Source organism: Podarcis muralis, chromosome 15, assembly GCF_964188315.1.
Source record: "Podarcis muralis chromosome 15, rPodMur119.hap1.1, whole genome shotgun sequence".
Taxonomy (NCBI): Eukaryota; Metazoa; Chordata; class Lepidosauria; order Squamata; family Lacertidae; genus Podarcis; species Podarcis muralis.
In genome coordinates, this window is record NC_135669.1 from 2523075 (window position 1) to 2548530 (window position 25456).

A 25456-nucleotide genomic window follows, 5' to 3' on the forward strand; every position below is an offset into this window, starting at 1 on the left:
CAGCCGAGGCATGAGAACAGAAAGTTGGCTTAGAGGGGAGAGGAGGAATAAAAAAAGCCATACTCTTAGGTAGCTGAAATATTTGCCTGAAATTTGCTCTGCTTTTGAGCCTCAAGTTTCAAAGTACTTTCAAAATTTCTTTTGTCTGCCGAAAGGACTAGAAAGTCTGCCAAGAATGGTTCCCAGTGTAGTGTGTGTGTGTGTGTGTGTGTGTGTGTGTGATCATTTCTTCCCAATGGGTGGTGGGAGAAATCCTAAAAAACTAACTTGCTTTTGTATGAGTACATTTTAAACAACCCCATTGACTAGCACAGATGGTGGGCTCAAAAAATAACAGCCCAGCAGTCAAGTCTTACTTTTCCTGCTGCGCCTGGCATCCAGCTATCAAAGCTGGCAAATTAAAACTCCTTGGTGCAGAGAGAGGGAGCAACAGAGCGCATAGGACTTTTGGGGCGATGGGCGAGAGCTTCTCTCACCGCCAGGGTGGGGCAGGCCCTTCTGGGATTCTGTTGTTGGGCAAAGCAGGCTACAGAGCACAGGACAGATGTGTGTGGAAAACCTCAGCCCACTGGCACTCTTCTTGCTAATCCTGAATGTCCCTTTTCAAACTCTTAATGGTGGCAATTGATACTTGTTTTGGAAGAAGGTTTACAAAAACAAAAAAGCTCTGTGTTTGCACACAGATTCTCCTCCTTTCAAAGGGCCTGTGAAAGTGAAGTAAGCCAGAATAACTCTGCTTCGAGGCGTGTTGAAGATGCACCTCCCACTGGGTCCGGTGCTGGAGTTTTCCTGTGCCCTGTTGCATAAGCCCAGCTGGGTCTGTAATAATCCCACATGAGCCTGCATGTGACTGCAAAGCTAGTGAGCTGTGAAGTAGCCTTTGGGGCAAGGCTGGCAATATTGCCTAGGGCGGGGAAACGGGTAGCAATCTCCTAGTCTCCGATGAGTCAGACTCTGTGACAGACGAAACTTGGCCTTGTCTTGGGGGTGGGGAGAAGGATGGAGGGGAAGAAGCAGACTGTTGCATTGTGTAAAGCCATTTGACAACAGGCCGCTGTCCAGGGTGTGGCCTTCTACTGGCATGACTCAGATATTCTCTTTCCCCACCCAGTGCTGGCTGATACTGGAGTGTGGCCCGCAGCCTCAGGTGCAGCACAGCTGAGTTCAGATCATGAGGGAGTCCTGGAGTGCGTGTGGTTGGGGGCAGTGGCTGTGGAGCGGGGTACAGCCCTAGATCAGGTTCCTCAAGTTCCTTTCTGGGGCCCAGTCTGCGCTATCCACTTAAAGCAGTATTGCACCACTTTACACAATTGTGGCTTCTGCCAAAGAATCAGGGGAACTGTAGTTTGCTATGAGTTGTAAGAGTTGCTAGGAGACCCCTCCCGCCCCCCAGCTACAATTTGCAGAATGGTTTAACAATCAATCTCCTTCGCAGGGAACTCAGGAAATTGTACCTCCGTGAGGGAATAGGGGTCTCCTCCTAAGAACTCTCAGCATCCTTTACACGGCTTAAAGCGGTATAATTGTGCTTTCATTCTGCCGTGCAGGTGGTGCCTGGCACTTGGGGTTCAACCTGAACTGCCCCACTCAACACCTGCAGTGTGAGCCTTGACAGGGCCTTGGCACGCCTCTCCTGGCTTGCAGGCTCTGGCTTGTAGGCTCACAGTGCTGTGGCATGCACACTTGAGTGTTCTGCAGACCAGCTGGGCAGTGCACAACAACATGCCTTTCTGCACCACTTGGCCAGGAGACTCCGTCTTCTGCCTCACTGCTGTGTCCCCTTTCCTTGTTTCTTCTGCTTTTGACATGCAACGGATGCTAGATGAGAGTTGGAAAGTCTTAATGTATCTTGGCACCACCCCAAAACCGACAAACCGAACTGAAGGAGCTTCAGGAGGCAGCATTCCTCTCATTCCGGGGCCTTCGGCTCATCTTTTTCTCTTCCTCCTCCACCCTCTCTGCCCCCACCCTACAGTTGTCCTGGGGCGCTTGGAGCTCTTTGAGTTAGCTCAGTGCTGGGTGCCTTTTTGCCTCTCTTTCTCTGAAGTAGCAAACATTTCTCCCTGAGTTTCTGACTGTTCTTTGGAGACCCCTTCAGACATAGCCAGGTGAAAACTTAGGCTTGTGTGTTGCTCAGTGCTAGGGATGTAAGAAAGCTTTGGTTTCCATTCCAGCCTTGCGTTCATCTCATACAGCACCGTGTCCTTTCTGTTGCAGATGGGCTTCTTACTGTCCACTGTGGTGTTATATATAAATCAAGTTATCATCACACAATTCCACACCATTCATTTCAATGCAAAAGAAATACAGTGCAAATTTTTGGCTGGTATGAATTATGTATCATTATGTATCATTTGTGGACTGGAAATAATAACAGCTAAAACAGATCATATTCACTGAATAGATTTCCGTTGTGGAATGAGATGAATGTTAATATAAACAATTTCCATTCACACTTCCACCTAAATTCTCCAACAGCCCTACTTCCTGCTGCCATTGTTCCTTGGCCACTTGGGGGCAATTCCCATTCGCAACCCTCGGTCTCCACTCGGTGTCAGAGATTTCCCTGTGTGCCCTGGAATGCCCTCTATCCCTCTCCCTCTTCCTGTAAGTGTGTGCAGCATCCCCACATGGTGGGCACCCATTTTCCTGCACAGGAGGAGCTATGCCTAGTATTTTTTAAAAAGGGGGAAGGGCCATAGCTCTGTGGTAGAGCATTTGCTTTGCCTGCAGAAATCCCGGGTTCGGTCCCTGGCCTCTCCAGGGGGGGCTGGGAAGGTCCCCCGCCTGGAACCCCAGAGAGCCATTCCCAGTCGCTGGGAAGAAGACTGCGCTGGCCGGACCAGCTTGGGCGAAGGCAGCTCCCACCTATAATGCTTCAGACAAATGTCCAAAGTGCAGCATGCACAGTATCCTGGGAGTTTCAGTACAGCACTGTTTTGCCCAGACGGGGAGTTTTGGCTGAGGGAACAGGGACTTACTTGCCTAAGGCCACCTAAAGAATTTGTGACTGAGGTAAAGTTTAAAGCGGGGATTTCCTCTCTTGCACTTTTAACCACTAATATTCAAAACTTGTTCTTCAGGTAACACTCAGGAGAGATACTTTGGGGTTTTTTAAGGCTTAGGTTCTGAGAAGTCGCCACTTGATCTTGCCTGATTCTTGGTGGAAAGCCATTTATGGTCATGCAGATTTTCAGGCCCATCTACATCAGCCTTCCCCGTCTTCCTCTCTGCCCTTCTGGAAGCTTCTCAACTTGATTTTCAGACTCTCCACGTGAAACGCTCTGGCTGAAGTTACCTCCATGTGGCCTTGGTCCCACCCAGATCTTGCTCTGCCTCCTTCTGTGGGGCCAGGGGTCCCGCAAAAGGTTCCGTCCGCCTTTATTTTTATGTTGGCTACAGTCTACCGTAGGAATGCAGAAATGCATTGCATAAATTGGTGAATGGAACCTCTTAAAAAAATTACTCTTTTAAGCCCATAAACATATTTGTAGGAATGTAGGAAACTGCTGTGCTCACTACAAAATATGAATTTCACATAAGAGACTCCCCCCACCCCTCAAAAAACCTAGGCAAATCGCTCCTGTACTTTAAAACACAGACAAAAAGTAGCATAACAAGGCTCTCCAAGCAAGCAACCCCCCCACAACTGAACAACCACAAAAGGCAACCCCCCCCTCAATTTAAAAAATAGAAATTGAGAAGAGCAGACGCCTTGACAGGCACCATGGGATGTGCGTCTGAGGGGAAGAACCCTAGCTTAGTGGCAGGTCCTGGGTTCCATCCCTGGCAGACTCTGGAGACCTGCTGCCATTCATTGTAGACAAATTGATATAGATGGACCCAAGGTATAATGCAGATTTTAAAAATAATTCCTTCTTTGTGTGCCTTTTCCTTTTTTCCCCCTTTTTTTGAGGAGTTTTGTCCTTGACTGACCCTCACTTAAAAGTCTAGGAGCTGGGAATTATTTTGCATCCCCCCCCTTGCAAACATAGATTTAGGTTGCCATGCTAATGGTACCCTGCCAGTTACTTATTCCACAGAAAGATGGGCTCTGCAGATAAGCACACACTCACATAATTACATTACAATAAGGACTTGCTATCAGCCTTCATGCTAGGAATGGCCAGTTGGTAGCTTTCAGGCTTAATCTGCCTCCCAGTTGAGGCAATTATATGTCTCCTTGGAGGCCATACCAAATTTTAATCTGAGTACAGGGTAAAGTAAATGTGGGCAGGCTTGCAGGATCTCCTTTGTTTTATAACTCTGACTCTGAGGTTCTCCATCCAAAGCCTGATCCAAATGGCAGCTCAGGAGTGGAGCCAATTGTCTAATGCACCCCATGAGCTGTATTCTAGGATGACCTGAAAATTGAAGTATGCCAGGGAGAAGAGTCGGTGGAAGAAGATTGGAAGAAATTTAAAGATTACCTACAGAAATATTGTAAAATTAATGAGTGTTAAAATGATGTTGGATGAAAGTTATGTGGTTTTTAGCTATAACGCTATAAGGAGTATGGAAAAAATAGATTATTAACAGACAAAAATTTAATGTTACATTATTTTAAGATTAAAGATTAGGATAAACAAAGAGGGGAAGGATTTGCTGAACTAACAAACTGAACTGGAATACAAAAAGGGAGGTGTGAGGAGGTCCGGGAAATAAGCAAACAAAAGAAAGTGATGGAAAGATGGAATTGTGTTGTTGTTTTTTTTAATCTATCCTTACTTTGTATTTTTCTTTTTTCTTTTTTCATTTTGTAAAATTCTAATAAATATATTTTTAAAAAAGGGAAAAAAAGAAAATTGAAGTATGAATTACCGTGCATCTGGGTTAGTACAGTTCAGCCTTTGTGCTGTTGATGCTGTTAATAACTTGGTCTCAGAAGCACAGCCCACCACAGATAGTCCAGTGATCCCCCACAAACCCTCCAAGTGTCCTGATTTTCCAGGGATAGTCCCAGAATTACTGAAGCCATCCTGCTTTCTAATTTGATCCCAAAATGTTCCACTTTTCCTTTTTCCTCCCCTTCATGTATTGGAGAACAATTAAAAGTGGTCAGACCCACCCCCCTCCTGTCCTTTTGGGAAACAAGAACTTTGGTCATGATTAAATGGAGTCCTGTTTATACTGAAAATAAAATATTTACACCAAATGAAAGAAACAGTGATGCTGGCATATACCTGTAGAACTTCCTATAATATTGAAGGAAAATGTAACCAATCCACATTAAATTCTTTAATTGCAATGCTCCAGCAGCCAGCCATTTTTAAGGAAATGCATTGAGTGTTTATTCCTTTATTGTAAACTGAGCCTTACACTGTCTACCCAGAAGTAAGGCCCACTGTATTCAATGGAGCTTACTCCCAGGTATCTGGGTAAAGACTGTGCAGCCTTACATTGCAATCCTAAACATTTCTACTCAGAACAAAGTCCCCAATGAGTTCAGTTACTCTCTGGTATGTTCCTGATCATTCTCACGGTTTCCATTCTTACTATTGCTATTACTATATCACACCTTTTCCTGCCCTTTTCAAGGTGGCTTACAGCTAAAATTTTATTCCATTCCATTTATCTGTTTACAACAATTCTGTGAGGCAGGTTCATTGGAGAGGTTGTCATCAGCTCAAGGTGACAGATGTCAATGTGTATATGCCGTTTAGGTGTGCGGGAGATCAAGTACGGAGAAGCTTCCTGGTGTCCCTTTTTTCATTGGAGGGTGGGCTACCAGTAGATGCAGGCTAAGCAAGTTAAAGGTTCCTGGCATCTCCAGGTCAGGCTGCAAAAGACTCTTCTCTGACTCCATGGAGAGTGGACAGTAGTGAACTAGATGGACCATTGGTCTGGTGTGATATACCTGCATGACTGCTTACTGTAACTCCTGCCCACCACCGGTGCAAAGCATGCCAACAGTTTGACTGTTGAGAAAATAAAAGCTATTTGCTAATTATGAGACACTGAGAGATTCTATGCTTTAATGATACATCTCACTCTCTTCATTTTAAAGGTGATGCATGTGAGATATCTATCTGCATATTCATACACCTTAATTTCTTTTTCGTGGCAATAAATGCCTCTGGGCTTGGACTGCTATCTGGAAAATATTTCCCCCACCCACTTCCCAAAGAATACAGGCTATCCTTGAAGCATGCTTACCATAAATATGTGGTCCTGTGGACTGTGCCATATCCCGCCTATTTGTCATCCCCTTTGCTCTCTGCGTTCTGTCCTCATTGCCATCTCACTGCACTGCCTACCCTCCCCTGCCTGATTTAATTCCCTTTAATGAATTCCAGATTCCTGCTACATCAAAGCCCCAGATGCATTCCTCTTGAGAGAATATAAAGGCAGCCGCTTCTCTCTGACCAGAGTCTGGGATTGGGGGCAGGGGATCAGAGTCTGGGATTGGGGGCAGGGGAGGTATCCAACCGTGCCCCTTGTTTTGCGGCTGGAGCCAGCAGCTCCTCTGATGGAGGTTAGTTGGGGGTAGAACAAGGCTGCTTTGATCCCTATATGGGAGGGCAGCTCTCTGTTCATCCTGGTGGGAGGGCAGCAGTATTAGGGTAGCTCTCATACTTGCCATCTGTGCCTCATTTGAAAGCCATATAGTGAACACCCTTTGTGGGAGAAGCAATCTCTCTCTCTCTCTCTCTCTCTCTCTCTCTCTCTCTCTCTCTCTCTGTGTGTGTGTGTGTGTGTGTGTGTGTGTTCATGGGAGGGGGTGCAAAATAAGGCTACTCAAGGTTCAAATGGGGATGTGGTACACACACCAGACCAGAAATCTTAACACTTTTTGAAATCAGCACATACCAAAATAAAACTACCCCCTGGTTCCTCAGATTTGAGTAGAAACTGGTCACACATTTTCAGTGTTTTCCTTGATTAATTGTGCTTGCAACCTATGCTGGTCACACAATAAAAATGATACTGCTCCTGTAATCATAATAGCTAGGAACACAATTTTTAGATGTCATTTTTAAAAAAGATATTATACTATGTGTTAAATTTCCATTTGTAATTTGAGTGCATTTTATAGATTAATATGTTAACCACTTAGAATGTATCAACTTCTACAAGCTTAGGGTTAGAGATGGCATCTCATTCTTCAATGACCTTTGAACCCTGTGGATGCTCTTTCTTCTGGATTCACTGCAAGACTGGAGGGGTCACCTGCTTATAAGGCCTTGCGGGGGGTTGCTTTGAGCAGCACAGACATCAAGGAAATTGCCAGCCCACTGACTATTTTGTTCCCTATCAATCTTCTTCATCTCTTTTCCAGGTCTCAACAGTTTTCTCCCAGTCAGACAAATGGTGAGAGTTCAGCAGAGTTGTTGTCCATACGGTTTCAGGTGAGCACCCCTCTGCTTCTGACACCAAGTATACGGTGGGGCATCCTGAACCATGCATTTTATCTATGTATTTTTGGTCAGTAATTTACACCCCATATTTCTGTCAAAGTGACTAACAAAGATTTGAAAACATCAATAAATACAATTAAAATATTAAAACAAGACAGAATATTTAAAAATACATCTGATAAAACTTTAGAAAATAGTACCTAGGGAATAAACCAGTGGGTTTTACTTTTACATAGAACTGTGCTGCATAACAATTCATTAAGAGAGCTAATGATTCAACGGGAATAAAATGGTTTTACTTGCCTTCCACAGAGCAAGAAAAGCTGAGGCAAAGTGGATCTCCCTCAGGGGGGCCTTTTTCTTTTCCTCTTCACCTACAGAAAGGCAGCTGGGCACTGTTCCCTTGACCCATTAATACATATCTAACCTAAGTGTGGCCCTCTGCTACCTCTCACCTGGCCCTCAGAACTCTTCACAGGCCACACTCTCACTGAACCTGTTCCATAACTGCCTCCAGTTTTTTGGCCTAGCAGGAATCTGTCCTTGGGCTCTTGAACTGGCCCCTTGCTTCCCTGATGGAGAGCTGCAGGTGTGGAAACTTGTTCGCTGGGCCACAGCTGGACTGTGTGCAAAGATACGAGTCTCCTCCACTGCCACAGCTACCGCTATCATGTGCCCCAACTAGGAATTCAGCCTTTGGTCTAAAAAAGAAGTCCCCCCCCCCCACTGCATTGATATTGCCCCTCTTCTGCCATACTATAGAGATCAGGGCTGTGGTATTCCTTTTTCCTAAAAGTTAGCATTACAAATAGGCACAAAGTGAAAACCACTGGACAACATAAACATTGGTGGATGTTATGTTTTCCAACATTCCTTATACCTGGCTGATTTAACTCAAATCTTGGGATAATGTTTTTCTTTATTTGCCTGTGTATAATTTATGTAAGTTTTCCTCCTTCATCCGTATCAATAATCTTCCTTAGCCATCCTACAATTGACAGAACAGTGTCAGTTTTCCAGTGTCTCACTCAACCAATTTTAGCTGCTGTGATTATTTGCCAAACTGGATGTTTTCCTATTGGCAGCAAGCCATCAAGCACTTTCAATCCACACATTTAAAGGATCTGTTAAAAAAATACCCCAATTCAACCATTTCACAGATAGCTTTCCAGTACTGCTTTGCTTTCAGATAATTCCAACGCAAATTGGAAAAAGCAGCCTGATATCTCCAGTATTTACAGTATATTATAAAATTCTATGCTTATATCCTGTTAAGTTTGGTCAGAATGAAGGTGTAACTAGACATGCCTTTCCCAATGTGCTGACTGGGGCTGATGGCAGTTGGAGGGTGCCAGTTTGGGGAAGACACCTGTAGCAGATCCATGATTCGGATCTCTTATTGTTAAACACACAGAGACACATGTGCACATAGAAAGAGTACTCCAAAAAGCACATACTGTAGGGTTTGAGTTGTGATCATGTATCTCTGCCAGGATATGAATACAGTATAGGTGATACATGGAAATGTATCATTACATCTCAGTTTGTTGAGAATGTCAGCTCTTCAACAAACTTTCAGGTGCTTATGGGTCATTCACGGATACACGCCTCTGCTTGCCTTTGTTGCTGAATTTCTGTTTCCATGAAAGCTGAGGCTTAAGAGGTTTATGTTGAGGGTCCTGCCCCTGGGCATCCATCTCTCTCCACCTACATTTTTGACATACAATCTTTTTCTCAGGTCCTTTGTAGTTTTCACTCTGATTGGCAGCGGCACCCTGTGAAAGGCCATTCTCTGGCAGTAGTCTTCTCCTGCACTACTTCAGCTGCTGCCATGGGTTGAAAGTTTATCAAAAATAAGACCAAGACTCTTGCAGCATATTACACTGTTGCTGAGATGTCTACTCTGGCTGCCAATTTGTTACTTGAGTGCACCCATTTTCCAAAACTCTCTACCAGTTAATGCTGGGTGTGTACCTTTCATCTATTATTATTATTATTATTATTATTATTATTATTATTAACATTAACATTATTTTTTATACCACATAATGCCAAATAGACATTAAGTGACACTTACTTAAAACCTTTTGGCACCAACTAAAATCTATTTTGTTTATGTAAGCCAATGAAGACATGTAATTTTATTACGTACATTGGTTTTTTAAGTGTTCATTTTAGCTATGTGCTTATAAATTTTATGTGTATTTTCCAAAGTTTGCTTTTAAAGTCTGGTTTTATTATTGTTTTCTTTTTTCTTACTGTTTCTTGTAAACCACTTAAATATTTTTCTTAAGCATTATATAAATCTTGTTTTAAAACAACTCGATAACCTGAGGAAACGGCCCTGGAATCCTTAATGTGATGGGCAGGTTCCCTGAGTGGTGCCGAGTCGCTGAGCCCTAGCCGTTCCCACACACTTCTGATAACCTGAGAAAGGAAGCAGTTCCATGGACAGGCTCTGACAGGTGGTTGCTGCTCTGCCAGCATTGTCCTGCCTCAATAATCACAGTGATGGGCCTTCCCACAGAATTGCTCCCTTTCAAACTTTCCTAACCCTGCATGGGAACAAAACTGGGCTGAGCCAAGACTCGTGTTATTATTAAAGCAGGTAGAGGAAAACTTCCTTGTGCATTAACTTTTGAGATACCATCAAAGAGTAGTTAATGTTGATTATTATGGGCTATGAGTGGTGTCACTTGGATTTTCTTTACACACAGAAGGTCCCAGGTTCAACACCAGCATCTCCAGGTAGGGTTGGGAATGTCCCCTGCCTAAAACTCTGGAGAGCTGTTGCATTTAGTGTAGATAATTATGAGCTAGATGGACCAATGATCTGACTTGGTCTGATGATCTCAACTAGATGGACCAGTGATAAAGCAGATTTGTGTGTCTCTATGCAGCCTATCAGGGACGCGGGTGGCACTGTGGGTTAAACCACATAACCTAGGACTTGCCGATCCGAAGGTCGGCAGTTCGAATCCCTGCAACCGGGTGAGCTCCCGTTGCTCGGTCCCTGCTCCTGCCAACCCAGCAGTTCGAAAGCACGTCAAAGTGCAAGTAGATAAATAGGTACCGCTCTGGCGGGAAGGTAAACGGTGTTTCCGTGCACTGCTCTGGTTCGCCAAAAGTGGCTTAGCCATGCTGGCCACATGACCCGGAAGCTGTACGCCGGCTCCCTCGGCCAGTACAGCGAGATGAGCGCCGCAGCCCCAGAGTCGGTCATGACTGGACCTAATGGTCAGGGGTCCCTTTACCTTTACCTATGCAGCCTATCAATCTTGACATGGTTTTTTTATGGACTTCTCCTGTAGGATGTTGTCAGAACCAGAGATGATGGTCAGAACTCAGTGAGATCTTCCTACTCCAGCCCAGCCTCCATCAGCCCACGGCCCAGCAGTCCCTACTCTCCTTCATCTCCTGGATACCGAGCTGGTAGCCCATACAGTCCCCAGAGGCCTGACCTACCCGGTGAGGACAGAGGGGAATCCGTGGTGAACAGCCGCAGGTATATAATAATCCTGATCCATGTGACTCTGCCTCCTGTTTCCTGTAAGCAGCCAGATGCCTCCATGCTCTGTTTGTGGGTTTCTTCCTGGCAAGAGTCCTCCCCACAAAACATTGGAATTTGAGGTCTACTGCATCAGTCCAATGGAATCTCCATGGCCAGTCATAGCAGCTGCCACCCCCTTTTAAATCAGTCTTAAGGCTGGTTTAAAACACAGCTAGATCACTCTCTCTCTCCGTTTGAATTGAAGGGGGTGTTTGGGAAAATGCATCAAAACACAGTATTTCATAGGAAGCAACATGATAGATACAGGAAAGGTATGGATTGTGACTAATGTCATCTGTACGCCACTTCCCGAACCAGCAGTGGAAGCACACTGGGTGAAGAATAAACATGGATATGTACACAGCCTAAATCATTGCATCCCAGTGAATTCCATAAGTTACTGATGCATTGTATAAAATATTTTCTTTTGTCTGACCTGAATTGACTTCCAATCAAACTCATTGGCTGATCCCCAATTCTTGTATGTACTGTGTGGGAGAGTCTAATCTTTGGACTCAGCTACATTAGTTGTTGTTTTTTTTAAAGCGTTTTATATACATTATAACACTGTGGCACCAGATGGCGCTGTGGAGATTTCCCACGTTGAGATTTACAACGTGTTTTCCTAAAACACTTTTTTGATGTGTCTAGATCAGGCATAGACAAACTCGGCCCTCCAGATGTTTGGGGACTACAACTCCCATGATCCCTAGCTAATAGGACCAGTGGTCAGGGATGATGGGAGTTGTAGTCCCAAAACATCTGGAGGGCCAAGTTTGCCTATGCCTGGTCTTGATCCATCCCCTCTCTTTTTCTCATTCGGGTATCATTTTATTAGCAACTCTCAGGTCCCCTTTGGACATCTTTAAATTAAAAGGCCCCAAATGCTTCATCCTTTCTTCTTGGAAAGATATGCTTTCCGCTTGCTCAATCTGGTTGCCCCTTTCTTTATCTTCTTCCAGTTTTGTAATATCCTTTTTGAGATGTGGTGACCAGAAGTGTCCCAACAATATTCCAAATGCCCCATAGATTTTAACATTGTAATGTTGTTTTGTTTTGTTTTCAGTCTTCTTTCTAATATAGAATTTTCTTTGTCACTTTTGCTGTACATTTAGCTGATGGATTCACTGAGCTGTGCACAATATCTTTTTCTCGTTGGTCAGGGTGCATTCAGATCCCAGTGCACTCCATTATGGAGAGAGCCTTTGGGGGCTCTTCACAGTAGCTTGGGTTTTCTCCCTCCTAAAAGAACATCATCTTTCTCTCTCTCTCTCTCTCTCTCTCTCTCTCTCTCTCTCTCTCTCTCTCTCTCTCTGTGTGTGTGTGTGTGTGTGTGTGTGTGTTTGTGTGTGAACACTGTCAACAAAATTCTGGGTGGTGGGAGTTGTAGTCCAGCAACATCTAGAGGGCCACTGAATAATTATTTGTTACTTCTTCCCTGTAACATGCAGATATTCACTGTAATATCTGTGTTCTCCTTTCAGCTTACATTCTTTGGAGAGCTCATTGGGAATCTCTGATGAAATCTACGGGCAGCAGCATTCAAGCAGCAAGCAGGTAAAGATGCTTATGAGACTCCTTGGAGCCCCGGGGATAATACCTGTATAGGACCATCGATGTATCCATGCTGCTCTATGCTTGGGGATGAACCCTGTCCTAAAAGTGTGCTTTCTGGAGCCTGTTTCTGCTGCCCCCTTTGGGCTGTGTCCTCCTTAGCTTCTGGTTTTTATCTGCTTTGTTGCACGTGTTGCTGTGTGTTACCAGCACACCTGGCTAGGGGTGTTTGCTTGTTTTTACCTGGTGTCTCCAAGCAACAGCTGGGAGCTGGGGAGGCAGAACCAGTTTGGGGAGGCACTACCTGCATCTCGTGGATGCAAGAGGCAGGGGTTTGGCAAATGATGCAGCCTCACAAATGCTCTGCTTGCCTCTCCTTCCTCCCGGGATCTATTAAAGTGTCTATTCAAAGCAATCCCCCTGACTGCTTTTGCCAAAGGGACCTGCTTGTGTTGTTATTTTTTTGGGGGCGGGGGGGGGAAGCTTGTGTTCTGTGGCAAACCCTCAGACCTGAGACAGCTTTGCAGTGGAGCCTGTAACACTGTTCAGCTGAGCATCTCCTGTAACGTCAGCAGCTTGTAGCTTTCAAGAATTTATATTGAGTTTTTACTTGCAACGACATCAGAGACAGTGAGAGAATGAGAGAGAGAGAGAGAGAGAGAGAGAGAGAGAGAGAGAGAGAGAGAGAGAGCGGGAGGGAGGGAGGGAGAGATTCACAGGATCCTCTTGCCATCTTCTAGCTCCATTTTGTTTAGGTACTGTATCTCTCAATTGCTTCTTTGAGAAGGAATTGTGAGCCTTCTCTCTATTGAACAAATTGACATTGAGATTCCTGCGTTGCCGGGGGCTGGACTAGATGACCCTCGGAATCCCTTCCAACTCTACAGTTCTAGGATTCTATTATTCTGTGACGTGTGTTTCAGTTTTGCTTATAGTTGGGGTGAGAGCTGAAAAGGCCGCAGGTGTGGATATGCACAGAGGATCTATGGCTTATCATGGCACATTGAACATGAAAGAGAAAGAGAGAGCTTCCAGTGCAGATGGTGGCTAAACTCTACAGAATTTGCATAGTTCTGGTTCTTTGAAACAAGCCCATCATCATTTTAATCTTTATGATAGCATTGAGAACTTAACAATATGTGGGCAGTTCTTTGCTTTTTAAAAAACCAGAGGGGCCTTGGTGACCAGGTTGGCTCTGGCTTCTTCAACAGGAACATTTTCCAGTACCCCCTCCCCGCCCCCTGCAATGCACACACATGCCATCCTATCCTCCTCTCTTTCTATCTTACACAAATATTTTCTCTTCCTTGGACCCATGCTTTTTGTGAATCCCAATGCCAGTTCCTGAGAGAGAGATGGGGGTGGGGACAGTTCCAGATTGTGCAATGAAATGAAGCATGTGAATTAAGTTCATTGAAGCATGTCTGCCCTGTTTGCATACCGTAATTTAAATTGCAGAATTTTGCTTTTGGGCTGCACTGTCCTGAAGGTTTTAGGTGGGTGTCAAAAGCAAAGTCCCACTCCAGTCCACCACAACAGAACATTAAAAAAACAGAACATTAAAAAAACACATTAAAATATAAAGCTTACCACCACTACCTTTGGCCAATTTAATCCTGATCTCCACAGAATTAAGACCAGACAGGCTGGTCTTCACGTTTAATAGGGCTCAGGTTAGACTTAGTTGGTAGTCATAGAGGATTTCATACTAGCAAAGCCCTCTTCTGCACTCCTGCAATCCAAACCCATTAGTCTTAGGCTGTTGTAAAGCAAAGTGAGAGTGAGCTGGTGTCACACGCCATTCTCTCTGTCTCCCCCGCCTGTGGCATGGGATTAATAATTCCAAGTTACCTGCAAGGTTGTTGTATGGATTACACCTAGTTAGTGCAGGTGAGACTCAAAAGTACTATACAAAGGTTGATTTGCCATTAATAATGATTACAGGATGCTTCCATGCTCCCTAGACATGCTACAGATGCCAAGACCTTTCTGGACCTGTCAAGTGAGCTTCCTAGCCAGTTTCCCTGGGTGATCCTTCTGGAATGCCCCTGCCCTCCCTCTCTTCCGATGGTCTTTGTTGAGCCTCCTGATTCCTTGCCATGTGTCCTGGCATCTCGCTCTCCTGTTGCTCTTGGGCTGGGTGCTGCTGTTTGTTTGCTTGCTTTGGCTCCAGGCGCTGGCCGCCCTCTGCTTCTTCTATGTTCTGGGCCTATTTTTCAAGCCCAAATTGGGAAGGGAGGTTGGCCCCAGAGCGCAGTGCTTGCCAGCTGGCACCTTGCTTGCCCCAGCCCCTCAACCCCTTGGCTTCTCTGCCATGTTTTTCTTTCCTTCTTTGCATTTATTTCCTTTAGCTCTTGGCCCCATTGGGTGGCCTCCTCCCTACCCAGCGGTTGCATCAGTGGTGGGGGCTGAGATTTGAGTGTTGGAGGGTGGTTAAATGAGGCTTAGGCCTTGTTGGTTTCCTCTTATCTTATTTTCCCCAGAAAAATTCCTTGGCCTGCAGTTCTTCAGATGCAGAGAGCAGTAATTAACCTAAAAGTGTTGCATTTCTTACGTGAGCCCCAAATTAAGGAGGAACCAGCTGCAGGCTGTCAGTCTGTTTCTGTTCTTGCTGGTGTTCACAGTTGGAAAGTTTGGGTGCAAAGAAAGATTTACTGGCAAGTGGGTGCATGTTTAGGCATGTGTCTTCTACAGGGCTGGCCCACTCAGGAGGTGAGCTGAGACGGCAGAATCCACAGGGGCAGCAGATCCTGTTGTAGATCTTTATTCCCCATCCCCCCGCACAACCACCCCTTGTTCCTGCTATAGATGCTCACTCACCCATGCCATTTGTGGTCTGCCTCAGGGGTCAAATTGTCTTGGGTCAGCCCTAGTGTTCTGGCTTGGATAGATCAATGGACCATCCCTATGAAAAGAGCCAGAGTCTTTCTGTAGTGAGCCCACAGGACTAGTTTGGTGCTTCCAGGAAGCTAATAAGCGGGGCACAAAGTCAGTAGCTGCCCACATTGTTGCTGCCCCAGCAACTCTCATACAGTGATAGACATTATGGAAAAGGGAGGTTTCATTTAACAATGATGTTTAATAGCTATTGATGGGCCATTCTGCTCCAATGTTTGCCTAAGCTTCTTAGACTTGGCAATCACTCTTTCTCTTGTTGGCCTGATCAGTAATGCTGTCTTCTGTAGAGTAACCTGCCCTGATGACTGAAAAGGCATAGCAGTAAACCTTAGGTTCTGTTCCATCTCTGACATCAGTCTCCTAGCTCTAACCCCAGTCTTCCAGGCTCTACCAAAGCATGAGGGTTTGTGACTATTTTTTATTATTATTCAGAGTTGGCAACCTTAAATGTGTTTGGGGTGTGTGTGTGTTTGTGTTTGGTAGGTCTCCAAAGTTAGGCCAGTGGAGTCACTTAGCAAAGCTCCATGGAATGGTATGTAGGCCTAGGCTGGATCTTCGTATGGGTTTCATTATTCCTTGGAACTGACAGTGTCTCTGTGCGCTAGATGGGTGGGCACTCTGGAACCAAGGAACCAAGTCTTTGCTTGGAGGGCAAAAGAAGCGTGCTGAGGTCCAGCTGAAATCTCCTTTGAGCAGACTGGCACGGAAGGGGAAATCTCCCCTTTGTTGGGTAGGTGTGGTGTTGTTGAGAATGGAGATCCTACGCAACACTGATTGCTGTGTTCCTATCAATTCCCTTGCACTCTGCTGCTTCCCAAAACATTTGCTTCTAGTTAGGAAGGCCTTTCTCCTTTCTTCCATCTTCAAGGCCTTTAAACAGGAGCAGATGCAGCGGGTAAGGAAATTTTATCATTTGGGCTAGCAGCAGTGCTGAGCCTTCCAAATATCAAGCTGCTTGGGGGTGGGGAAAGATGGGTAGAAGACACACAGCAGAAGAGAGGAATGGAAGAGCACCAGGACACTGGAAGGGTGGGATGTGTTTCTGCATGGTGCCTGTCTATGCTCTGGTGACTTTCCCTGGATTGCTGGGTAAAGACTTCCTTCCCTTCAGTGCGTTCTGCCCCAGCTGCTGCCTCACTTAGGGGCTGGGAGCACACAGACAACCTGTTCATTGAGCTTTCATCCTGATTTGCTTGCAAAGAGATTGGACCCTTTGGATCTGCTCTACGCCCAGTGTGACCTAACCAGTCCATGACTAACCTCAAGAATTGCCCCAGAAACCTCATCAGTCTCGCTGCAATGGGATGGAAAGAGAGAGTTTGGTAACATTGCCGTTCACATACTGGTGATACTGTGCTCTAAATCCCTGGAAGACCTCTCCCAGCAATTCAAGTGTTGCCACATAGGAGAAGAAGTTGTCTTGAGCCATCCAGGGAGACCTTGTATCGTGCGCTCCAACTGGCAGGGCCTCCCCAGGGTCGTCAGCAGAGGCCTCTCCCACCACCTGATGCTTTTAACTGGAGGCGCCCGGGACGTGGCTGCCTGCTTTCTGTACGCAAAGCCCGTGGTCTTCCACTGTCCCACCAGCTCCTGCAGCCTGTGCCACTCGTGACCCCCGTGGTGCTTCTTGTCAACAGCCTTGTGTTGGATTGGACCAGGGATCTTCCAAACCATCATCATCATTTTATTTGTATGCCGCCTTTCCAAAGTTAAAACAATGCTCAAGGCAGCTTACAACATGACAAGATTTACATAATTACCAACATAACAAAAGTCATAATAAATAAAACACATCAAAAGGTACACAACCAAATGGAAAACATTTCCACATAAATCATAAAATCTAAAACTAAAAATACAACATTAAATCAATAACAATTTAAAATGACATAGTTTAAAAATAAAAGCAATGTTAAAAGAGGAGCCCTCTCTGTTGAGCAGCAGCAGCCCTTTATGGAGCCTGTCAAGCCAGGTGGAGAGAGGCAGGGCCCTTCAGGCTCCCAGCAGGCAGTCCTGGGCCCTTCTTCAGCCTGAGGGCCACATTCCCTCACAGGCAACGTTCTGGAGGCCGTCTGCTGGTGATGGATGGGGCCTGGTGCAAAACAGAGCTGAGCAAGGAGCACATGCTAAGCTCTGATTGCCCAGGGTGGGGCGGAAGGAGCTCAGTTCTAGGGAGCCAGAGATTTATGTTGAGGTGTTGCAGAGGCGCCAGGTGCCCCCAGTATTTCGGGGGCCTGGTGTGCATTGTGCATACATGACGTCACACAGTCTCCTGACCAGTGCAGTCTTCCGCAACATTGGGCCGGGCCCCCTCAACATTGCGGGGGGTGGACCCCCTTCAAACACATATTGAGGGGGCTGAAGACACCTCTGCCCCCTAGAGCTGGCATGCCTGGGGTGGGAGGGCGTGTGGGTGGGAGGGATACCTGCACAGAAGCCTATGCCCATACCATTCTGGGAGCTCTGGAGATTCCCTGAAAGCAAAATGACGTGGGGTCCTTTCTGGTGCTCCTGACTGATGCTCTGGCCAAAACCTCTCAGCCCTGCTGCTGCTTCCAGTCTGGGCACCATGCTCCTGGGAACTGTGGCTCAGCAGGGATGGTGTTGCCCGGCTGCCTCCTGGCAGTCATGTTTTCAGCACCTAGTTGCCACAGTCGGTGTAAAGGGGGCGCAGCAAAGAGCCCCGAGTCAGGTTTCCACCCTTCTCTTTCCCCACTGATCCCCTCGCTTCTGTGCCCCCCTCTTCCCCTTCATCTGTTCTGCTTCTTCCCAATTAGCAGCTGGAAAGTGTCTTTTGAAGGTGTGGGGCTCCCCCTTGTGGTTGGTGCATGCCCTGAAACAGAGAGGCGTGAAGGTTGTGGAAAGGATTTTTGGACAACACATCACTGTTGGGCGGTTGAATGTGTCCACCCAAAGGCTTTAGGCATTGATTGTTTTAGCTCAAGGATGAGTTATGGACACAAGAATGTGCAAACTTCTTCTTCTGCCCCCTCCCCACACCCTTGCAGGAAATGAGTTCAATCTAGGGTTAACCTGTTTAACTTTAGCCCCATTCAAGTCTGTGTACAACTCTCCCGCTGTATCCTCAGAACAAGCTTACAGTATAATGACTCCTTGCCCTGCTGTACTGCAAAGTGTATCTTGCCATGGAGACCCTCCCAAATTGCTTGTAGAGTTTCCTTATGATGAAGTAACATGTGGATGGTCCTTAAAAGCCATGAGAGGACACAGGAGGACTATTGCAACAATGAATGTTGTAGTCCTACTGTTCTGCTCTATTCTGCTCTATCTATTCTGATTTCACAGAGCAGCTCCATTCTTTGTGGTTTGCTACCTTCACAACAAGGTGCGACACCGTTGTTCCCATTCCACTGGTGATCTGAGGCTGAGAGAGGGATTTGGCAAGAGAGTGGAAGGCATCTGTTGCCAAGATGGACATGGGGCTCAGCTTCCCAGACATAAGACAAAGTCTCATCTGCTGGATCAGTTTGGCTCCAAAGTGGAGGTGCAAAGTATCTCATGAGACTGTACAATTTGAACTTTGCATGATTCCCATGATTCACCTATCCCTGTGTCTAGCAAAACTTTTTTTTTTACAAAATATCCCAATAGAAGCAAATGCAGATAGTTAAAAGAATCCAGCTTTTCTTCAGTTCAGGTAGCAATGTATTAATTAACTTTTGTTTTTAATACTCACCTTTGACTGTGACCTCCTTCCAGTATTATATGGCAGAGGAGTAGAACGTATCTTCTGGGTGGGCAATCTGCTGCCAGCAGTGTGTATTTTGGTCTGCAAGCATGTTTTTTGGGAATAGATTCACAATGGGGAATTGTAGTGGTGGTGATGGACAAAAACTTTCAGGATCTTGTTCCGACACATGTGTGTAAGAGGGAGGGTGAGAGTTTGTTGGGGATTGAGTGTGCTGCAATTCCATGGAGGCAGATTGTGATATTAGGTACACAGTTAACCTTCAAGAAAATCTCGGCTTGTTTGTGTGCCCACTGCTGTGTTAGCATTTTATTTATGCATTGCGTTTATATCCCATCTTTCTTCTGAGGAGCTCAAGGGGGCATGTATTGCTCTCTCTCCCACCCCAGCTATATCTTCATAACTTCCCTTTAAGTATGTTAGGCTGAGAGTGTGTGTGCACTGGCCCAAGGTCACCCACTATGTTTTGTGGCTGAATGGGGATTTGAATTTGGGTCTACCCAGTCCTAGTCCAACTCTCTTAACTGGTACACCACACAGGCAAGTTTCTAGCCCAGAAACATGTTTGACAGGTTGGTGTTCATGCTCAACCTCAAAAACCTACAAAACCAGGAAGTTAGCTGAATTAGATTCCTGTGGTTAGGGGTGAAACTTCTTGTCTATGTCTTTCTATCTCAGTTCTTCTCTCTCTCTCCCCCCCCCCATTATTTTATAAAATTTGTGTCATTTACACAGTTTTCCCTGGTGCTGAATTTGGATTGTTTGGCTGCACTCACCCCTGGTTGTGTATACTCCTCTTATTTTGGCAATATGGGTTGTGTAGCAACTGCTTATTTTTGTGGGGCCAAGTCCTATAATGTGTGATGGTCAATTAATCTCTTCCTGAGGCAGAGAGGCTCCTGGGGCCACTCCTTTCCTACAAAATGCACTTACACCCAGCCCCATCTCTTTCTGCAGCAGCTGCAGGAGCAAAGGAGCATCAGCCGCTCTAGTGGATCTCCAGTTACAGTTCTGCTTCCATTAAATGGATCTCCGTCCCCTGGAGCATATTCACCCCGCAGCCCTTGGGAGATCAGGAAGGACCAGGACCGGAACTCCTCTTCCTACCAGCGCCGTTACAGGTAATCTGTCTAGTTTACCTGCTGTTGCCTAGTGGCTAAGGATGCTTTCAGACTGTCTGTTTTGGGGTGGGATTCAGTCACACAGCAGCCAATTCAGGTTCATCACCATCATCACCACTTTTAGTTTGTATACCCTCTTTTTATATACAATTTACCAACTGAAGAACCAACAAAATGTACAACAAATGTACAACCCACCTTAGAACAATCTAATCCAATACAAATAAGTCCTAATAAATAAATAAAAACTGTTTTGGATTTCATCCACAGAACTAACCCATTTCCCTAATAGATCAGACTTTTGCAATAAGGAAAGTGACAGGGTAGTGCAAAAGTGTGAGATAACATTTGCTTTAAACTCCCTGCAGATGAATTGGAGTGAGTGCTCCTTAGATAGGCAACAAAGTCTAATCTCCCTACAAACTAACCAGGATGAATGTTCAATACAGTGGTACCTCGGGTTAAGTACTTAATTCATTCCGGAGGTCCGTTCTTAACCTGAAACTGTTCTTAACCTGAAGCACCACTTTAGCTAATGGGGCCTCCTGCTGCTGCCACACTGCCGGAGCACGATTTCTGTTCTCATCCTGAAGCAAAGTTCTTAACCCAAGGTACTATTTCTGGGTTAGCGCAGTCTGTAACCTGAAGTGTATGTAACCCGAGGTACCACTGTAAATGGATTGTCTGGAAGCACCTATTTCCGAAAATTGCTGAAATCATGTATGAGAAGCTGCCAGACCAAAATGACACTTAAGAGTGCTTGCAGGCGCCAGGGTTCATGCGTTCAATATAGGGAGAGCTAGCAGAGCAGGTACCGGTACTTCTCAAAACACAGAAACCTTGTTTGCACTATGGTAGAGTGATTCCTGCCTTTCAGGCCGCATAGACGTCAACGTTTTCCCTTTTTTAAGGGAAATTCCCTTATTCCGAATGGGATTCCTCGCAAGAAAAGGGAAAAGTTGACAGCTATGTACATTGGTTCTTCACTTCTATGGGCTTCTGTGGTGCTGGCAGACAGGAGTGGGTGGAGGTCAGAGTTCAAGGGCAGTGCCGCTGCCAATGCACATCCCTCTGTCTTCACCACCAAGCAACTGTAGAGTAGGGTGACCAAGGGTCCTGCTTTATTGTTTGTTTGCAGCTTCTTTTGTTTCTGTAGCCTCAAGAAGTTCTCCAAGCAGCCTGCAAAAGGTTCTCAAAATAAAATTGCTCTCGGATCTGGGACAGGGGCAGAAAGGACTTTGTTGTCCTCGCATAAAACACCCTCTGAGCCAAAGGAGTGGGGTGAGCGGTTGGATTTTTCTGAGCAGGAACTCACCCCCCCCCACCTCAATGTCCCAGGCTCCATCTGGAAAAAATTGCAATGGCAACCTGAGAATTGGGGCAGACATTTCAGTCCCAAACCTCCCTGAAATCACATCACCTACTTTGGGGGGAGCTAAAATGCCCCCCCCCCCCAAAATCAGGCAAACCACTTTGATGCAGTTCTAGGGAGTGTTCACATTATGCAGTGAATGCACAGTAAACAAGTGTGTGAACACAACCAGAGTCTCTCCCTGGGTCACCAAGCAGCAAACTCAGCCAGAACTTTAGGGTGGTTTCTGCTTTCTCTGCCTAGAATACGAATTCTACAAATACCCCCACAGACCCTCACTATTGTTCCCAGGCTATTTCCTTAGGTGGAGACCAGAGGCAGATGGCTTTGTATATACTCCTGTTGACTCTGCATGCAGACCCTTCCCACTGCTGGTTGGGGAAGCCACGAAAACACACATTGGCCACAAGGCACATCTGTCCTGACCTTTCCTGTGAAATGCTACACTTTGATGTGTTTCCCCCCCAAACCTGCTTTGATCTTAATTGAGAACTGCTTACAGGGTAAAGATATCTCAGCCCACTGGTATGAACATATAGCGGGAGATTAACATACACATCAAACTGTGCCAATGTACACACAATATGCAAATGTGGTTTGAAATGCAGTGAAAAAGAATGACCTTGCTGAATTTTAAGCAGGTGATGTATACACAGCTTATCTCTCGTTTTCCTGGAAGCAGGGTGTTGGCCTACTTTGCTCTTCAGGGAAAGCATTAGAAAGGAGGAGTTATGACAGAGGCTTATACCGTTGTGCGTTGCCTGCAGAAGGAGGAGAGAGAACTTTTTGTCTCCTTTCTCATAACACTAGAAGGTGTGGACATCCACGTTCAGGATAGATAAAAGAAAGTGCTTCTTGCAGCACATGCTCCCACAGGAGGCAGCGACAGCCACCAACTTAGATGGCTTTGAAAGAGGATTAGACAATTCTGTGGAGGATAAGGCTGTCAGTAGCTCTGCCTTCATGGTTGGGTTCCTTCATGGTTCCTGGGAAATCCAGGAGGGGAGAGGGTGCTTCTTGTGCTCAGAACCTGCTTGGGGGCTTCCCACAAGCCTCTCGCTGGCCACCGAGAGAGCAGGATGCTGGAGATAGATGGACCACTTGCCTGACTCAGCAGTCTCTCCCTATGTTTTTATGTTCTCCTGCTGTGAGGCTGGGCAGGTGAGGGTTAATTTGACGCTGCAGACAAGTCTAGAGGCTGGGCAGGTGTGTCAGGCAGGGTGTGTTCCACCTGCACTCTCAGGAGAGTGAGCCTGATCAGGTCTGGAGACAGGCAAGCAGGAAAGGAAATCTCTCTGGAGGTGAGGGGGGAGCAGGATTCAGTCCCTGCTGAAACACTTAGCCTTTGAGGGTCATTATACCTGCCTGGAAACAGCAGGTGAAGCCTCCTTCCCAGGGTGGGACATTTCCTGCTGCTGTTGCTCTCTGCTCCCTTTCCCGGAGGTATGCTTGTCTGAGCAGCAAGCAAGGCCGCAAGTGAGGGCAGGCTGGGTGGGGGTGGGGCAGAACCCTCCCCTTTCGCCTCAGGTGGCAAAAGGGGATAGAAGGAAGAAGAAAAGGCTCCCATTTCTCTCCTTGCGCCTGCTCACGGCAAACCCTCTGGAATCCTGCATCCTTCTACTGAGGCCCCTGTTGTTCTGAAACAGTGTTCAGGTGTGCCTCTTCCTGGATCTCTCCTGGTCCCACCTCTTCCTGAAAGCTCGGCAGAATTATGTTGGTGATGGAAGACTGGTTTGTCCTGTCCTTCTGGGATATAAAAAGCCTGAGGTATTTTCCTCTTCCAGGACAGACTGGCTGCATTTCTTTTCTCTCTCTCTCTCTCCAGTCTAGATACAGAGCCAGCCATGCGCCATTTGGAAGGGGACTCGGAGGTCTACAAAATGATGCAAGAAAATCGTGAAACCAGGGCTCTGCCGCGGCAATCCAGCACCTTCCGCTTGCTCCAAGTGGCTCTGGAGTTGGATGAAAAAGGTGAGTGTCGAGGTGGCTGGGAAGGAAAGCAGGAAAATTGTGTTTCTTTGGACTTGGGAGTAGCAGGCAAAATGCAGCCACCACCATAAAATGTGGTGTGAAATACTTCCTAATGCTTCTGGTTTGGTCTGTCTTCTTGTCCCACACTGTTTGCTTGAAACTCTTTTTTTTTAATCTGAGGCGCAGGTAAATGCTGAGGTTGTGTGTGAGTCCGTGAGAATACTTTTGTAGTTGAAGGCAAAGACCAAGAGACAGGTGGCCCAAGTTTTCTGCAACTTTGAATTAGCAGGTTAATCAACTAAAAATTAGAAACCTGCCTAATGCTGAGTCACATTCTTGGTCCATCTTAGCTGTAGTATTATCTATACTGACTGGAAGCGGCTTTCCAGGATCTCAAACAGAGGTTTCTCCCAGCCTGACCTGGGCTTGAACATGGGACCTTCTGCCCTCAACTTGTTGATGGCAAACTTTAATCTGTTACTCTGTGAATGAATTGTTTGTGATAGAGTCTGTTTTGGTGCTGTTATGAAGGGAAATAAAGAAAACATTAAATATTGCATTTTCCTTCTGACCATTAGTAGATTATCTATGGCTTTATTAGTTTACAATGTATCTGGCTTTAATACTTTTTAAAAGGCAATTAATACTGAGGGGGTTGTGGGAATGATGAAAATTTTCCTTCATTAGATTAAGTCTGCAATGCTATGCACACTTACCTGGAAAGAAGGTTCATGAAACACTCTAACGCTCTGAGGAGATGCTCACAGGGCGGCACATTATTCGGAATCTGTTGCCAGCCTGCTTCTGAATCCTGTTGTGCCCTCTTGGTTGCTTTGGCAGGGGGCTCCGTCACTCACTTTCCCAGCCCGCTGTCTCCCAGCGCCCAGAAGCCGGTCAGCAGTTCCATGGCAGGCGGCGCCCAGAAGCTGCATGTGTGTGAGAAGTGTGGCAGCAGCATCACGTGAGTGTTTCTCTCCCTTGGGTGGGATGCGGCTGTGGAAGGGGTGCCTGGTGGTGGTCTGGAGGGATAAGAGATGGGCTGTTGGCCATAAGCAGAGTGGGGGTGGATCTAGACACAGGTTAAAAAGGTAAGGTACCCCTGCCCGTACGGGCCAGTCTTGCCAGACTCTGGGGTTGTGCGCCCATCTCACTCAAGAGGCCGGGGGCCAGCGCTGTCCGGAGACACTTCCGGGTCACGTGGCCAGCGTGACGAAGCTGCTCTGGTGAGCCAGAGCCGCACACAGAAACGCCGTTTACCTTCCCGCTAGTAAGCGGTCCCTATTTATCTACTTGCACCCGGAGGTGCTTTCGAACTGCTAGGTTGGCAGGCGCTGGGACCGAGCAACGGAAGCGCACCCCGCCGCGGGGTTTCGAACCGCCGACCTTTCGATCGGCAAGCCCTAGGCACTGAGGCTTTTACCCACAGCGCCACCCGCGTCCCGGGCACAGGTTAAAAACACTATAAATAAGTCAGAAATTAAATCGTTACAACAAAAGGGGGGGAAGCCTATATAAAAATCCATATAAACTCCTTTTTGCTCTCTGGCACCATCTGGTGTTGGATGTTTATAACACATTCAAAACGTATTCTTGTGAGGAATGTAGCTGAATCCGAGGAGACCTTTGCCACTCTACACTTTCATGGTATTATAACCACAGTAGGGGACCAGTTATGCATTGCCATCTTCTGGGCAAAGACCAGAACTGCAATTTGGAGCTTGTGAAAGTTCACTGTGGCCATTTGAAATGAACTTGGTGGCTGAAGAGTAGGGAAATTGCCAAAAAGGCATGGGGTTACTTATGTGTACACTATTATGGCATTGATGAAGAGGGAATTTTTTACCTGTTGTTCACTGTATGGTCCCAGGGTAGATTATAGCAATATAAAAATACAATACTGAAAGTGGTTAAATCATTTTACAA

At 46.2% G+C, this 25456-nt stretch overlaps 1 protein-coding gene across 3 annotated transcripts in view; it reads left to right on the forward strand.

The window, feature by feature from the left end:
- PDLIM2 (PDZ and LIM domain 2) overlaps nt 1-25456 on the forward strand; it is a 52810-nt gene that overhangs the window by 24476 nt on the left and 2878 nt on the right. For 2 of the 3 annotated variants that reach the window (XM_028708066.2, XM_028708067.2), the window contains exons 4-9: nt 7280-7349; nt 10670-10863; nt 12393-12465; nt 20027-20190; nt 23388-23533; nt 24374-24494. In XM_028708066.2, coding sequence (XP_028563899.2) covers nt 7280-7349; nt 10670-10863; nt 12393-12465; nt 20027-20190; nt 23388-23533; nt 24374-24494 — 768 coding nt within the window. The remainder of the gene's footprint in view (nt 1-7279; nt 7350-10669; nt 10864-12392; nt 12466-20026; nt 20191-23387; nt 23534-24373; nt 24495-25456) is intronic. The other variant, XM_077919634.1, reaches the window with a different exon arrangement.